Source organism: Saimiri boliviensis, chromosome 10, assembly GCF_048565385.1.
Source record: "Saimiri boliviensis isolate mSaiBol1 chromosome 10, mSaiBol1.pri, whole genome shotgun sequence".
Classification (NCBI taxonomy): Eukaryota; Metazoa; Chordata; class Mammalia; order Primates; family Cebidae; genus Saimiri; species Saimiri boliviensis.
This window is the reverse complement of record NC_133458.1, coordinates 70,443,872-70,461,878: the sequence shown is the minus strand read 5'-3', so window position 1 is coordinate 70,461,878 and position 18,007 is coordinate 70,443,872. Positions and strand designations below refer to the sequence as shown.

At 32.5% G+C, this 18,007-nt stretch overlaps 1 protein-coding gene across 3 annotated transcripts in view; it reads right to left on the bottom strand.

The window, feature by feature from the left end:
- Positions 1 to 18,007, bottom strand: part of CASD1 (CAS1 domain containing 1) — a 73,117-nt gene that overhangs the window by 29,047 nt on the left and 26,063 nt on the right. For all 3 annotated transcript variants that reach the window (XM_074379446.1, XM_074379447.1, XM_039472987.2), the window contains exons 9-16: positions 15,978 to 16,400; positions 14,853 to 14,942; positions 8,892 to 9,011; positions 7,766 to 7,922; positions 6,246 to 6,325; positions 3,782 to 3,883; positions 1,984 to 2,124; positions 1,025 to 1,102 (exon numbers count right to left, since the gene is read on the bottom strand). In XM_074379446.1, the coding sequence (XP_074235547.1) occupies positions 1,025 to 1,102; positions 1,984 to 2,124; positions 3,782 to 3,883; positions 6,246 to 6,325; positions 7,766 to 7,922; positions 8,892 to 9,011; positions 14,853 to 14,942; positions 15,978 to 16,400 (1,191 nt within the window). The remainder of the gene's footprint in view (positions 1 to 1,024; positions 1,103 to 1,983; positions 2,125 to 3,781; positions 3,884 to 6,245; positions 6,326 to 7,765; positions 7,923 to 8,891; positions 9,012 to 14,852; positions 14,943 to 15,977; positions 16,401 to 18,007) is intronic.

The window sequence follows — 18,007 nt, the reverse complement described above, 5'->3', positions numbered from 1 at the left end:
CTGTCTCAGCCTTCAAAGTAGATGGGATTACAGGCACCCGCCATCACGTCTGGCTAATTTTTGTGTTTTTAGTAGAAACAGGGTTTCACCATGTTGGCCAGGCTGGTCTTGAACTCCTGATCTCAGGTGAGCCACCAACCTTGGCCTCCCAAAGTGCTGGGATTACAGGTGTGAGCCACAACATGTGGCTATTTGTTAAATAAATTTTTAAAATTGTTAATTCGGGTTGGTGTAGGTAAAAAATAAGAAAACGAGACACACAAAAAAAGAAAAAACTAAAAAAAATTTTTTAATTATTAAATTAATGATCAATGTTTACTGATCCATATCTATATTAGAATAGAGGGGACAGAAACCGTATCTGTTTAACACTGATCCTCTTATATGTAGCATGATAGTCAACACAAAGATAATTAACAACTGAGACTAAATAAATCTGAACAGATGAAAAAGCAAACGTAAGAACAGGAATTAGCTTTTTTTTTTTTTTTTTTTGAGACTGAGTCTTAACTCTTGTCACCCAGACTGGAGTGCAATGGCATAATCTCAGCTCACTGCAACCTCTGACTCCTGGGTTCAAGTGATTCTCCTGCCTCAGCCTCCTGAGTAGCTGGGATTACAGGCACCAGCCACCAGACCCAGCTAATTTTTGTATTTTTAGTAGAGACAGGATTTTGCCATGTTGGCCAGGCTGGTCTTGAACTCCTGATCTCATGATCTGCCTACCTCAGCCTCCCAAAGTGCTGGGATTACAGGTGTGAGCTACTGTGCCTGGCTGGGAATTAGCATTTTCTAAGGGCAGATTAAGTGAAAAATACTGAACCACATCATTTCCATGTATTTAATACAAGAACCCTTTGAAAGAGATTTTAATATCCCAATTACTACAGAGAAAGGAAGGGCTTAGAAAGATGAAGTAACTTCTCTACATTTTCTGGAGTTCAATCTCAGACCTCTCTGCCTCTAAAACCATTTTCTTACCAAGAATTAAGACATAAAAATTTCTCTAAATCAAGATAAGTACCTGCACCACAGAAACAGATGGGTGGAGTTCATTGCACTCTGCTTTGTTTTTACAACTGCTAGCCCAGATGGAATAGGTCTAAAACAAAAAAAATGTATGGAACAGTTCACAAAAACAAGTCTGGAAGAGGCATAAGCCTCAGAATTGGTTTTTTTTTTAACAGTTTTTTTATTTTAATTTATAACATTATACTTCATTATGCTACGTAAGAACTATCAGTAAAAACTGCCTGCAAATTTGCTCATCACCTGTTTTGGCATGTTCAACTGTCCAAATATAAGAAAGCAGAGAGGGAGGTACACAAGTCTGTGCTTTTCTGGAAATAGTGATTAAAAGGCAGTGATAGCTCTTCATATAAAACACTTTACCTAATATTTTCTCCCAAATTTATTGTAACTTTTAAAATTTCCATTTCATCAACTTCTCGGTTTTTCTTCATTTTTAAGTTAGATATATATTCTCTTTAGAATTTATGTCCAGTTAGAAAAATAAGGAGATATACATCACTTCACTTAACATTACCTCAATTTGATCATTATGCATTGTATGCTTGTATCAAAATATCACATGTCCCATAAATATGAACTAATACGTATTCATAATTAAAAATAAATAATGTTTTAAATTACTGAAACTATTTTTATACATAAAAACATGGTTTATCTTGGCAAACATTTTGCATGCATTTAAATGAATGTGCATTCTACTATTATTGCTTACCCTATTCTAACAACTCAGGTCAAATTAATTGATAAGTGTCCTTAAGATATTCTATAACTTCACTAAATTTGCCTAACCATCCTATCAATTACTAGAAGAGAAGTATTAAAATTTCTAAATATTAAAAAGAAAAATGAGAAAAATAATTGTTGAAGGTTTGTTATTAAAAATAATTGATTATATTTCCATATCTTAATATTCCATACCATTTAGGATTTTGGAAAGTTTTCAAAACTTACCAAGAAAGAAACTACTGAAATAAACAATAGAAAATTTGAAATTTTGTTTGAAAAAAGAGGTTCACCCTTTCCCTCAGAAAGTACTTGACGCTTCTGTAAAGCCAGATAAATGAAGGCAAACAGCATTCCATGGAAAACTACCTGAAAAGCAAAGAGAGAAGACTTGTTTTAAACAGTTACTTTTCAAAAAACAGAAGAAATATTTGGTTAGTGAGGAATATATGAATAAATTAGGTAGGTTAAAAGCTTAAAGTTTGAAGTGTCTATGAAGGACTTCAAGAGTAAAACTTCCAAGAAATGAAATAAAGTCAATGATTGTTAGAAACCATCAGCAATAGACAAGCAAGCATCTCTTGGAACAATATGAGATAACACTGGTTCATTCTGAGCAGTCTCAGCAGCAAGAGAAGTAATAACGACAATTTAAAAATAATAAGAAACTCTCCTATAGACATACGATAAAATTTAAATGCACCCAACAAAGATGAAACATATTTTATTTCAGTCCTTTCAGTCAAATAAAACAAAGAATAACACCACCAAGTCATACTTTTGAAAAAAAAATATGCTCATAAAGTGAAAAAAATATGGTAGATCAGAAAGCACATGAGCTTTCTCTTTTCAAACAAAGACTTAATGTGAACTATTATTGCAACAGACCGAATGTTTGTGTCCACCCAAACTTCGTTAAGTTGAATCATGTTAATCCCCAGTGTGATAGTTTTGGAGGTAAAGCCTTTGGTTGGTCATTAGGGCTGAGCCTTCCTGAATGGGATTCATGCACTTTAAAGAAAAAGACTCCAGAGAGCACCCTTGACCCTTATAGCACGTGAGGACAGAGTGAGAAGACGAATGTCTATGAAACAGCAAGTGGGCTCTCATCAGACCAAATCTGCTGGTGTGATTTTATACTTCCCAGCTTCCAAAACTGTAAGAAATAAATTTTTGTTGTTTGTAAGCCACCCAATCTATGTAAATATTCTGGGACAGTCATATCATAGTATACTGCTCTAATGAGAACATTAAGAAATTAAAAATTCTTTGATGTGAGACTTTAGCAAAGATTTTACTTCAGATATGGTTTTGAAATGCAACATAGTACAATGGAAAAGTGCGTAAGTGTTGGAAACGAGGAAAGGCAAAGAATAAACACTAAGAAAACATTTGTTGGAAAAAAGAGATGAGTCAAAAATGAATTAAAAAAAAGGAAAGAATGAAGTGATCGTTATTTAGTATCTGTTTTCCAAATGCTGTGCTAGATGTACATTTTCTTGGCCTTAACCCTTCTTCAAGATCAAGTTCATAGACTAATACAAGATACTGCTCTTTCTTCTTTGCATACCTCCACCACAAAACCTATATTGCATAGTTTAGTCTCCTCTTAGAAAGTAATCTTGGGTTTTAAACTAGATTCTTAAAGCTTAGAAGCCTACTGGCATGTTTTCTTTCATTCTCTAATGTATATTTCATGACATCAACATCTAGGGCATATACTGAAACTCAATAAACATTGTTTTGAATGGCTGAAGCATATATACAATAGATCACCTATAAATCAAAATTATAAGTCAGACAGAGGCCATGTTCTAGATAACATTTTAAATAATAATTCCTAGCAGATATATATACACATGCACACTGTTTCACTGCTGCAAAGAAACAAGGGTGGGGGTAGTAGACTGCTTTGATTTACTAAATAAACATCTTTATTCTATAAGTACAGATAGATAAAAAATTTCCAAATCATTTTCCAACAGTATAAATTGAAATTTCAAAATATCACAAAGTAAATACATACATAACGGTCTAACCTCCATCTGAACCACCATTCATATACATTCCCTTTTAGTTCGAAACACTTGGACAATGGCCAAAGAGAAAAGATCTTCTCAAATGCACCCTGAGAAAAGAAATCCAGAAAATAAATTAAGATGGTACAAGTCAATACCTGCTTTGCAATTCTATTATAAATTGTAGTTTTCTAAAGTTTGGATTATATAAGAGTCATTCACAACATTAAAATTCTGTTTTATTTCATTTGAAAACATCACTTCATTTGAAATACATTTCAAATGAAATTAATAAAATTAGAAAATAAATTTATCTTCCAAAAAAGATGACTTAAAACTTGGTAAATTTATTTTCAGTTCCACATGAAAGGCTACTGAGAGTGTAACATTTTTTTAAACCCTCAAAACAAAAAAATCTGGTAATTAGAAAATCATTCTATTTAGGGTTTTTAATCTCACAAACAAAACGGTTAGTATTTACTAATCAAACAGAAAAATACATAATATTTCAGCCAATATGGTATCAATATCCCAAAGAATAACTATTAAAGTTAAAATACAGTTATCTTTCTCCAAATGTCCTTAATAATCTATAATTAACTATTTGAGTTAAAAGAGTACTCTGAATTAGCCACCTTACTCAATCAACCATACCCAAATGTCATTACCAGCCTTTGAAACAAAGTTTACAATCTTACTCTGGTAAAGTTAGTGAACAGTGCCCTCTTATTAATCTGACAGCTTGGAAAATCAGGGAATGAAGGGGCAGAAGTCTTGGGTACATTCCTGCACATTAATGAAGTCTTTCAAAGAAGAGAACAAAACCCTCAATTTTCAGAATAAAGAATCACAGCTCTATCAAGTAAATCTCCATTATGAGACATAATGCTATGGCATAAAAAAATGTAACATCATGATTTCAGAAGAGGCTATTAAAAGCCAAAGAAAAAATGTGAAAATAATATTATATTTTAGATAATAGTGAATCTTTAGGTCAGAAGAACTTTATAATATTATTTTAATAAAATGCAACCATCTCCATTTAACCACAGAATTTAAAATATATATAGCACATTAAAAGTAGGTTATATCTAAATCTACGTCTCAGAAAATTAAGGATGATTTTTACCAAGAGTGGCAATCTGAAGTCTGAAGTACTTATAGGTCATATACGTGTGTGTGTGTATATATAGTACATGTATCAATATAATTATAGATATACACTAGGTATATATCTCAGATAAAATAAATAATGTTGTGGATCATACATATGTAGCATATCTATGATTATATATGATGTGTACACAATTTAAAATCTTATCTCTAATTAAAAATTTACTTATGTGATTAATAAATAAGTATTTATCAAGTACTATTTTGTGAAAGACAGTGGGTTTTTTGTTCTTGTGCAGTGGTCAACACTGACCCAAAGCTAGGGAAACATTCTTAACCCCTGGACTGAACCTCTAATAAGCTCTTCTTTCTTCCTGTCAGCAGTATCTACAGAGTGTTGGGAATTTTAACGAGTAACTGTGAAGATGTTGCTGCTATAACCTGGCTATTTCTTTATACATCTGTCACTTGTTTCCTTATTCATCTCCTATAAAAAACCTTGAGTGTCAGGCAGAAATAATGTGCTTTAAAGACCTCTAAGTATAAAAACAAATATAAAAATCTACAAAAAGAAAGAAGAAAACCCAAACAGCATAGGATTATACATACACACAAAATGCCTATAGGGCACTTCCTTCCACCTGATCTAGACAGGTAGAAAACAGAGTGTTGGAGATGTGAGTTTACTGCAGAATATGACACAACTATAGGCATTCAAATTAAAACGTGTTGTTATAAATATCATGCTGCCCAATAATATGTCTGCCTGATGGATTTAACCAGCAGGTAGCAGATTGCCACCCTGTTAAAATAACAGAAAATCTCAATCATCGGAATAAAAAAAATACGAGGTTAGAGCTAAAAGAAAAAAAATGACCAAAAATTTTATTTAATTAAACATACCATACTACATATACATGAACCCCTTTGCTCTTAAGTTTGTTTTACGGACTGACAAAATTTTAGTCTACATAATTATGGAAAAATCAAGTAACACTTTGATGCAATGAATAATGCACAAACTAGCTGCAAATTCTGTCAAGAAAATTTTGATCTCCACTTAGACTAGGGTCTTATAAGAAGCATTCAACATATTTGATTGATCAAAGTCAAGTAAAATGGATCTTGAACAACTGCCACAGGAAGAGCTTTAAATTGCTCTTACAACAAAAACAGTGGTAACAAAAGTATATATTTCTCAAAAGAACTACACTGAGTAGTCAACTACAGAGTGACACTTTTATTACAGTCATTAAAAAAAGAAGCTAAAAAAAAGCCCTGACTTTCCTCACATGCTTTAATACACTTGAACTTTAAAATAAAATATTAAAAAATATAAACTGAAAATATTGTACAAACCTGAGAATATGCCAAAAAGCATATGAATAACAGCAAAAAGCCTAGTTTCAACAGTAAGCCAAAATGCCAGAAACAATTTCCTAAGAGAGAAAATATTTAATTTACTATAAAATAAATTTATATTAGACAACATATTAAATACTATCTATTTGATACATGTACATGCTGAATAGTTCTTAAAATAAAAGGATGTTTATAAGATTACAAAAAATATATCTACTTAGTGTAAGTTACAAGTAGGACAAAAAGAAAAACAAAGAATGCTTGCTAGGAATGAGGCTATAAAGTCTAAGTGATGTCCTGTACACCTGCTGTTCATCCATTAGAAATATATTTTAAAATTCCCCCTGGATTCAATTATACTTACTCATTATTGAAAGTTACAACAAAATCTGGAACAAGATATTCAATATAATTTTAACAAACACTTTTGTTGAATACGACTTAGGTGATATTGCTCTAACATTAAAGTTCCAAGGAGAAAGCTTAAACTCCCTAATGGACTAGGATTTAAACATAAAATATATTTCAACATGTGCATATTTAAAATTATGTGTTCAAAGTTTATACATATCGATAGTTTATTTGATTAATATGCTGGGTTTGTACAGAGAAATTAAACTACAGAGGCTGTCCAAAGACATTACTGGACTTTAACAAAGGCTAGACCTCAACTCATTCCTGAAAAATTATTTGATGTTATATTGGAAGCCAATGGAAAAATACTTTTGACATATACTATTTGGTTGAAAGAGTCAAGTTAAATACATTTTTTAAAATAAAAAATTATTTTTCCAAAAAAGGAAGATTTTATTTTAATGATACGATCTTGAAGGAAAAAAAAAGCATTAAGGTAAATGACTGTAGCCTCACTTTGAACATTACTAGTAACTAACCATGTGAAATTTGAAAATAACAACCTTTTGGGTATTTAGGTTCCTTACATATAAAACAGGTTGATAACTGCTTCAACGCTTGTCTAGAAAATATATTAGTGCTTTTAAATCGTGTTTGATATAAGAATCCTTTTGCAAAGAAATATTTACTCAAAATCTCTCTCTCTCTCTCTCTCTCTCTCTCTCTCTCTCTCTCTCTATATATATATATATATATATACACACATAATGAAATCAAACTAGAGCTGACAAGATTGAAGCAAGACATAGGCACCTGGAGCCCTATTTGACTTTCCCTTCTCTCTTCCAATTCTCTGTACTCTGCCTCTGTACAAAAAGAAAGTTTAAAAACTGTAGCATTCGTTAATAAGTAAAATGGTTGTGAATAATTTAAATTTAAAAAAGGAAAAACATGTAATTAAACTATTATTCTGCACTGTTATATTACTTTACTTAGCAGTAACATTTTTAGACAGTTTAAGAACAGAATTTCAAAAGTCCAAAACTACGTATAAATTTAAACTGTCTATATCATTTGATCAAATAATATCCTTCAGCAACTAAAAAGAAATTTCACACACTGAAAAAACATATTTACTAATATTAGTAAGAAAGTACATTTACCGTTTGCTTTTTTTTGGATTATTTGTGGCCACAGTGATAAAGTAATGTATATGATCATGAACCATACAGTGACCAAGGGGACAAAGTAATAGAATTGATAAGGTCGATCCATTACTATACATAACACCACCACCAGGAAATTGAGACGAAATAAAACCTATTGAAAAAGAGAAGAAAATGGTTTTCATTCTAAGTAATGGTTTTAATTTTAGGTATACACGAACAGCAAAGGCAGATCTTCTTGACAAGAGTATAAATGGTTAAGACTCAATAATAACTGTACAAGTATATATTACTAATCTTTAAAATTTTATTTGTTCTGCAATCACTGTAAAGAGTTGAATATAAAATACATATGTATCATTACATTAACTAAATCCCAGCAAAGCACCAACCTGAGTTGTCCTATGGCTATAACTGGCATCTTGCTAAATGAGAAAAAAGTCATCCTTCTTAGGACTATGGTTTAGAAGCATAGATTACATTATCATGCTTCAACCCATTTGGGATTTAATTAAGAGTTGTCACAGATACAAAATAGTATTATTCAGAACTCAAATTTAAAAGTGTCTTTGGGACTTTCGTAACAGTAATTTCAGATATCAGTTTGATGTCATTCAAAAAACACAGAATTTGGGCAGATTTTTACTAGTGCTGTATCACTTACTATGTGACCTTGGGCAAATTATTTAAGCTCTCTGAACCTTATCTTACTTACCTCATGTGTAGATACAAAGAACAACTCAAGGTTGTAATATGGGGTAAATGAAATAATGTTTAGAAACTGCTTGGCACTAGATAGAAAATTAATATCCTCTTCTCAGAGAAAGAAAACAGCACGTTATAATAATTCCAGGTAACTCTATTTCTACAAAACTAAAGTGAATCAGCAATGCTGTCTCCTGTGTACCAGTGCTTTTATTATATATTAAATTATATTTTCCTTCTTTCACTAATAATCTTGAATTACTACACATAGAACACAGACATAATACAACTTCACAGTGCTATTTCATAAATTCAAATTATTCATAGTCTTATAATGACTATATTTTTTTCTCAAGTTAATGCCTTCTCAAGAAAGCATGTTTAACTGAAAGAAAGGAAAACAACAAAGCATTCCTACCTGACATACTCTATGGATTCCAAAATCTCCTTTGATCCAAAAGTATGAGAAATGCCCATACCCTGTCTGAAATAAGTATGCAGCAACCAGAACTCGAATGTGCATGTATACAGGCAAAAACTGTTGACAAAAATAAACAGGTAAAACATATGTTGGCATCAACTGTACCTTGGATTATCATAACAAGTATATTTAACAAAGATAATAAATCATTATTAGCGTTTGATAGCACCTCAATCGAAAAGTTTATTCTCAAAAGTTAGTCACTATAGTAAGGATTACAAAAATGTAGAATTGGAATTGGAGAGATCTAGGTTCAAATTCTGGTTCTGCCACTTTCTAGCTACGTGACTTTGAGTTTTCCAATTTGTAAAATGAGACTATTCCTTCCTTCCTTAAAGGGTTCTTGTGAAGAATGAATGAGATAATAAATGTGAAGCACTTTGTATATTAACTAACACCCAATTAAAATTCAATATACGATAGCTATATTGTCATGCATCCTGAATGCAAGATGGATTCACATTTTTACCTAGTATAAACCTAACTTAGGAATATTATTTCCCTCTCACTCTTTTTTTATGAAACAATTTTGTTGTACACTCCTACATCACTGTCTTTGTTATGACCAAGTCCCTTAGGATCATTTATTACGGTATTTCAGAGCATCACATCATTACTTCTGAGTTGAATGAAATACAACACATTTGAATCCACATATGATAGGAGGCACTGAAAATGTTATTTACTAGTACTAATTCTCATAACCTTAGAACACTGTCATTCCACCTGTTCACACCTGCTGGTCCTTTATGTGTATATTCACAATTTCCATAGCATAACTCGTACGCTGCCTTTTTTTTTGTTTTGAGACACAGTCTCACTCTGTTGCCTAGGCTGGAGTGCAGTGGTGTGATCTTGGCTCACTGCAACCACCATCTCCCCGATTTAAGTGATTCTCCTGCTATAGTCTGTCAAGTAGCTGGGACTACAGGAGCTTGCCACCACAACTGGCTAATTTTTTGTATTTTTAGTAGAGATGGGGTTTTGCCATGTTGGCCAGGTTGGTCTCAAACTCCTTGCCTCAGGCGATCCTCCCACTGTGGCCTCCCAAAGTGCTGAGATTATAGGCTTGAGCCACCACACCTGGCCATACGCTTTTTAAAGTGATCTTTAAGGTCGGGTGTCGTGGCTCATGGCTGCAATCCCAGAACTTTGGTAGACAGATGCAAGTGGATCACCTAAGGTAAGGAGTTCAAGACCAGCCTGGCCAATATGGCAAAACCTCTCCTCTATTAAAAATACAAAAATTAGCTGGGTGTGGTGGCTTGCACCAGTAATCCCAGCTACTCAGGATGCTTAGGCAAGAGAACCGCTTAAACCCAGGAGGGGGAGACTGCAGTGAGCCAAGCTCATGCCACTGCACTACAGCCTCGGCGACAGCATGAGACTCCATCACACACACACAAAAAAATTAACAAAAATAAAGTGATATTTAAAAGGCTTGTTCAGTGACACGCGATCTCTGCAATTATAAGGTCATTCTTTTGGGGATAATTACTAGATCTATATAAAATTTTTTGGCTTCTATTGTACGGATTCATCTGATCATCTCTGCAATTACCTAGCATTAACACTGCTTATGGTCATTTTAGGTTAGGGTATCTTTGCCACGTGATACTTTGTAGGATAAAATAAACTGATTGGGCAGACACATTAAATAGACTTTATAAGCCCTGAAAGTATGCATCTTTTACAAACATCCTTGAATTTGTCTGTTTCTTTTTTGAGAGATATTTTTTGGGGAGGGGGGCGGGAATGAACGTGAACTTAGATCATAAATTCTTCTACATAGCCTCCACTCTAACCAAACTTAGAGATTCTCTGTCTCCTAAACTGATACATCTTGTGCTCCTTTGTTAAGTCTCTTTTATCTACCTGTTTTGTCTTGCCCTGGAATGTTCCTCCCCTAAATGCATTTTGCTTATCAAATCCTACTCTTCTTTACAGTCTGATTCAAAATTCCAATCCTTACTATCAGATGAATGTCATTTCTCCTTCCTGAGTTCCTACAACACCTACAATCTACGAATCAAAGAGTTTTTATTTACTGTCCTTTAACATCAGCTCTTTTAAAATTACTTTTATTAGATCAGAAATTTTCAATGAGGGTGTAACATATTAGAATCACAAAGATGGAAGGAGGAAATGTACTGAAATAACTTTGGAATTTATCTAATCCAAATCTGTCCCCTTACCTCATTCTTGAATGTACTCTAAAATATCCCCTTCATGGATTGTCTAAGCATCTTTTAATAGCAGAAAACAAATTCCCAAGGCAATCCATTCTACCTTTAGATGGTCATTAACTGCTATAATGTTCCTTTTCATGAAAAGTTGAAATCCAACTATATGTAAAAGCTATCATGTTTGGCCCTCTAGAGCAGTGCTGTCCAATAGAAATAAAATGTGAGCCATAAGTAATTTTTTAATGAGGCTATCAGAGCATTTTAAAAGTTAAAAGAAACAGGTGAAATAAATTTCAATAAATATATTTTGTTTAACTCAGTATATCCAAAATATTAGTATTTCAACATATAAAATATTTTCTTTTTTATATTAAGTTTTTGGATTTAGTATTGATTTATCATAATTAATCATATTTATTATGGTATATATTTCACACTTTTGGCACACCTGAATCCTGACTAGCTACAAAGTGCTCAATAGCCACATGGAGCTAATGGAGTTACCACAGCAGACAGTCTAGCTCTAGAGTCTGTCAGAGCTAACTCACTCTTACATCTGATGGCTCTACAAATATTTGAAAACAGATATCAAACCTGGTTAATAATTCCTAAATACTTTATATACCCTCCATAAAACATGCATTCAAGTTCCCCTAAAGACTGGGGCTGGGACTGCAAAGTTGGGTTGGTTATTACATTTAGATAGTAAACATAATTCATTTAAACCAAATTAAACACTGTAACAATCTCCCAAGTTCCTGCCAATGTTGGCCTATTGCAAATTTCATGTAATATTTATCCCAACATTTTAAGATATTTTGAACAAACAGAAAAGTTGTACTAGTACAATGAACACCTATATGCTGTATGATGAACCTTTTAAAAGTATGTTGCAGATCACGTGACAGTGCTCCTAAACTATTTCACCACATATCTTGTAGGAGAAAAGGATGGTTTCTTACATGACCACATTATCATTACCATACCCAAGAAATTTAATACAAATATAACAGTATTTACTGTATGATCCATATTCAAAATTCTCCAATTATTATTTTGTTGTATTACTTACAACAAAATTATACTATTAAAAATATGTTTGGAATTTCAACTTTATATTAGAGTTAATAGCTAGTTGGACTTCTGGTTCTCCTCTTTCTCTAGTCCCCATATATTCCCTCATGACCTCTCATTCAGGTCTTTCCATGGAAATTACCTACAAACTCTCCAAGGGCAATGAAACACAAAATCATCTAGTGTATATACCAAACTTACTATTCTCTCTGTATTAAATTCACAACATTTAATCTATATTTCATATGTATTATACTTTAAAATAATGTTTATACTAACAATGAGAATCTGTCAGACCATAATGATTATTTTAATAATGCTCTAGAATTTTTGACACAGTTCTTATCTTTTAGCATAAAAATATAACACAACTAAAGTTCATTTTATTCACAATAAAAAATATTAAGTAATTAAAATAATCATGGCAGTTAAAAAGTTGTTAATATGAGTAATCCCTCAAAGCCAAGAATGAAATCCCCAAATATGTTATAACCTATGCTAATAATGTTTTGCCTATGTAGATATAGCAAAATTCTTAACCACAACATTCTATATAAAAGAACAGGGATATGTTAATTAATCATTACTAATGATCTGTTAGTGAAAAGTATGTCCTTCCAGAATAGAAATTTTTTAAAATTGTAAATTAGAATATATTAGGATGTAGTATAAGAAGATATATTAGAATGTTAGGTTGGTAAATGATTATAATTGAATACTAAATTGCCTTCATACTTTTATGATCTAAATCCTTTCTGGAATCACTGAATTGAGGAACTTAGTCTGCTATTAATTATTTCTACCTGATTTTTAAAAACAGTAATATCACTCTTTAATATGTCAGCAATTAATTATATCTCTAAGTGGTATTTTATTAAAACAAATTCCCATTAGCCAGTCTTTATTTATACAGCAGAGATATTCTTAGGATTCAATTTTCATCTCTACTTGCTCCTTAGAGAATCTCTGGATTTATTCTACAAATTCTTAGCTGGGCTTATAAACTATGTCTTATTATCTCCATCTCTCCTTGCCTTGAATCATTTATACTATTTTGGCTCTTTCATAATGACTCAAATTCATTAGCTTCCCTTTAGCTGCAGCATTGAAGGAATTTCACTGTTACGACAAATATACATATCATAGCCAATTAATATTAGTAAAATTTATACTTCACTTCTCTGCTTTCTACACTTCAAATAATTCATAAAATCATAAACAAGTTTTGAAAATAATAAAGAGACAATGAAGAAAGACATCCTTCAATTGTTAGAGATATGTGAAAAACACTAGTAATCCATGACATTTTTCTTCTTAATCAGCTATAAAATCTTTAAAATACTCCTTTCTGGGCAACACTCCTCTCCTACTTCAATTTATCATTGATGTACGTACTGTTTACAGATGTGTGCTTTATATAAGCAAATAAAACAATAAAAAACAGTTCAATAGTTCCTGAATTATACATTTCTTAAAAAATGTTAAACATATTTTATGGAAAGTTTGCATCTTCACTATAAAAACTTGTGTGAAAAGTGGCTGTTAGGCTCAGCCACAAAAGCTTATTAACTGTAATGTATGTAGCTGGGGTGTTACAACTCAGAACGTACATTTTTTTTCTAGCCCTGTCATATCCAAAGTGGCCAGAGATTATGATAATCCTGTCTCTTATAACAGCTATGGAGAAAGAAAAAACTATATTTCCAGGTACAAAAGACACTGGATGACCAAAGGAAGGGTCTTCCACAGCACAGAGGAGATAACAGTACTTAGCACTTCGGAAGTATGACATATCCTACGTTATCTACAATAGCAGTCCACCTGTATTTGGATTATTTGAACACTGAGGCAAGAGAATTCTAAGTTTTTTAAACTTAAAAAATGTAAAAATAACTAGTCAAATTTCCTAAAAGAAAGTGAAGGATATATAAACTATAATAATCAAATTTGATTTCTTCTGATAGTAACTTGCCTATTCTAAATCCTTTATAATTGCCACCTTCAAAGTCTCTTTGTTATTTTTGAGACACAGTCTGACTCTGTCACCCAGGCTGGAGTGCAGTGGTACAATCTTGCCTCACTGCAACCTCTGCCCCCGTGGTTCAAGCATTTCTCTTGCCTCAGCCTCCCAAGTAGCTGGGATTACAGGCTTGCACTACCACACCTGGCTAATTTTTGTATTTCTAGTAGAGACAGGGTTTCACCAGGTTGGCCAGGCTGGTCTTGAACTCCTGAACTCAAGTAATTCACCCACCTCAGCCTCCCAAAGTGCTGGGATTACAGGTGTGTGCCACCACACCTGGCCTCTTCAAAGTTTCTTGATAACTTTATATTAGCTGTTCAACAAGATGGTATAAAAGAATACCCTTAGATATCAGCTACTTCTAATATGTTAAAAATTAAGGCCAAGTAAATACAAATAAATTATTGCCTTATCTTTTTTTTAATTACTTTGCTCTTAAAATTACATTTTCTCAAAGAGTTAGGAAAAGAATGGGAAGGCAGGAAGATTGAGTGGGAAATAAGAAGGATCTATAACTGGTAGAGAATATAAAACACAAAAAAGCTGGTGCCCTTAAAGAAACATTAAAATGACATTATTTCCTATACTTTCTGAACTTAAATTCTAAATACTTACTGTACTTGCTCCAGAAATGTGATAAATCAAAATCACAAGCTGCATCCAGCCTTTCCATTCATCTGTTTGTTCTCTATTTAATACTTTAGTCTGTGTAAAGGAACAAAAATCTGTTTTAAAATTCATCATGAAGAAACTATTTGAACAGTATATATTAAGTATATTAAAAGTTTTCTTACAGGATATAAAGCTAATGTTTCTGTCAAAAGAACCCTGATGGTGGTAAAAAACAGTTATAAACTGTCATTTTAATTCTTGCTAAAAGATAGAGTAAAACTATTTTAAATATAATATGAATACAAAAAAAACATAAAGAGACTTTTAATATTTAAGTGGATCTTCTTGGTTTTGTATTAAAATGACAATGTATTAAAATTAAATATACTAAAATTAAACTACAACAGATGTATTTATAAATCTAAAAATGGCATTCTATAATTTCAGTTAAAAGGATCTTATAATTCCCCTACACTTTATTGACAGAAAAAAGCTCCATTATTACAGTTTACTTTCCCCAGTAAATTCTCACTGAAGATGAATAACTAATTAATAATCCTCATAGGAGAGGTATGTTTTACAATAGAATTCAGTAATTCAAATAAATCATGCCTTGTAAAGAAGTTACACAAATATTCTGAGCAATGAATGCAATTCAAAAATAGGAAAATCAGAATATGGTGAGTAGTGGTGCCACATCATTAAGTTCTAATTGATATGTATATATGTCTGATAAATATATAAATATGTTTATGTACATAGGCATTTGTTAATATATTATTTTACTTTATAAAAGATAATAGTATCTCATGCTTGAAGACCATTATAAAATCAGAATGAAAGTTCCAACAACAAGCAGGCAAAATAACATTAAGTCACAAAATCTTTTTCACAGGACATATTTCCCAGCTTTTCAACAATTTTCACGTGACTCTGACCTTTTTCCAAACTATTCCAAAAAAAGAACAGTTAAGAGTCCACTAAGTGAAGTTTAACTACAATATTCCTTCATCCTCATCCATATACATGTTTGTATATTCTGGCATGATAAATGATACTAGTTCTTTAATGCAGAGTTTGTAAGGAGATAAGAAGGATAACATGAGTTAAAAAGAAAATGACTCTTACCTCTTTAGTATTTTCATTGTAAAATACTCCCAAAACCAAAATGTAGATAATTGGAATAAAGAAAGATGAATGTGTATAAAATTTATTTTCCTTCATGAACAGATTTGCACGGTCACACATATAGAAATATGCCATAATCAGGCCAAGTTTGCAGAAAGACTGTAAAAGTATTTCTAATGAAGACACAGGGGTATTGATAATATTTTTCTTTTCCTCTCCACTTTCCAAATCAGTACATGGCTTATTCTTCCGATGAGCATTGCGATGAATTATGTAAAAAATTAAATATCCAGTAATAGATAAAGTGAAAAAACAAGCAGCTAGCTTCTGTATGAGAGTAAGAGGAGGCCGAGGTTGACAACAGGACCCATCTACAGGCTTCAAAATCTTATTGCAATACACATTCATAAGAATCATTGCACTCTGTGAACGAATCAAGTTATTTGGTTATTATCTTGTCAGTGATGTATTTCACATTAAGTTTTCTCCTGTGAATACTGCTGAGTTTTTAGCACTGAAACCAAAATGCTTTCATATATTTTGCTACCATTTCCCAAATCATGCAAATTCCATCTGTAATAGCTAGTTCAGGGTGTTTCAAACTTCTGGGGCTATGAACCAAAATACAAAATACATTTTATAATGTGACCCAGGACAATACCTATCCTTACTACTTGGAATGCACACTGAGATTGTTCTGTTCTATTCCTTTTCTTCCAACACCGATTTCATTGTTGTTATTATGGGTTGTGACCTTTGGTTAAAAAAATGCTGACAGACATCAATGACTAAAGAATTTTAATCAGCAGACTTTCAAAACAGAAGATACCAGAACACTTAAAGTCTACTGCTTAAATGTGAAATATATATATATATATATATATAAATAACTGTCACTAAAAATTTATTAGTTTTTAGCTAGCAATATTTGTAATATGTCTTTCATTTGGATTATAGCTTATAGGCCATTTAGGATTCTACAGTTTTAAGATATCTAATGTTAAATAAAACTTAGAACTTTCAACATGCTTTGATTATATAAAATTGTTCTGGGAAAGTTGTCAAGAGTCTGCCTAGTTGAAGGTTCAGTCAAACTCTAGTTTTGTAAAAACTTTATACTTTAGGCATCTGTGGAACTCCAAGAGATTACGTTATTTAAGCCTAAGCATTCAAAACAATCGAGTGTTGAGGAAATCTCATCCTTTTAGCCCTGACACTGCAGATGGTTTTATGCCTGCACTCTTGCAGATATTAGTCTGCAAATTCCATTGTAAGGTTCTCAACTAGCTTTTAGGGGGTCCTTTTACATATACGGAGCACCATATGTATATGCAAATATACACATTATTCTGCAGAAGAACAAAACCATTGTCTTTTATCAGATACTCAAAGAGGTTATGTAACTCCTACAAAGGTTAAGAACCACTGCTTTATAAGAGAAAAAACTTTAATTTGTTCCACTGTTTGTGAAAATTTATAGTTATGTAGCTTTCTTTCATACTTAACCTAAATCCCTTTCCATGGGTTAACTTGGATTTGTGCAGTATGTACTTGTGTATCTTGAATAATGCTTAGGATAGAAGGGCTAGAAGGACTTTTTTTCTTTTTTTTTTGAGACAGAGTCTCCCTCTGTCACCCAGGCTGGAGTACAGTGGCAGGATCTTGGCTCACTGCAATCTCTGCCTCCCAGGTTCAAGCAATTCTCCTGCCTCAGCCTCCCTAGTATCTGGGATTACAGGCGTGTGCCACCACACTCAGCTAATTTTTGCATTTTTAGTGGAGATGGGGTTTCCCCATGTTGGCCAGGGTAGTCTCGAACTTCTGACCTCAAATGATCTGCCTTGGCCTCCCAAAGTGCTGGGATTACAGGTGTGAACCACCACGCCCAGCCAGAAGAGCTATAGGGAAATAATAAAAATTATTTTGTGTATTAAAAGATGTACTCTTCATTGAAGCTTAATCTTGTAAGCTTAAGGTTTAAGGTAAGGAGAACATAAAGGCAGTAGCTTTTAAACGTGAGTGTGCTGAGA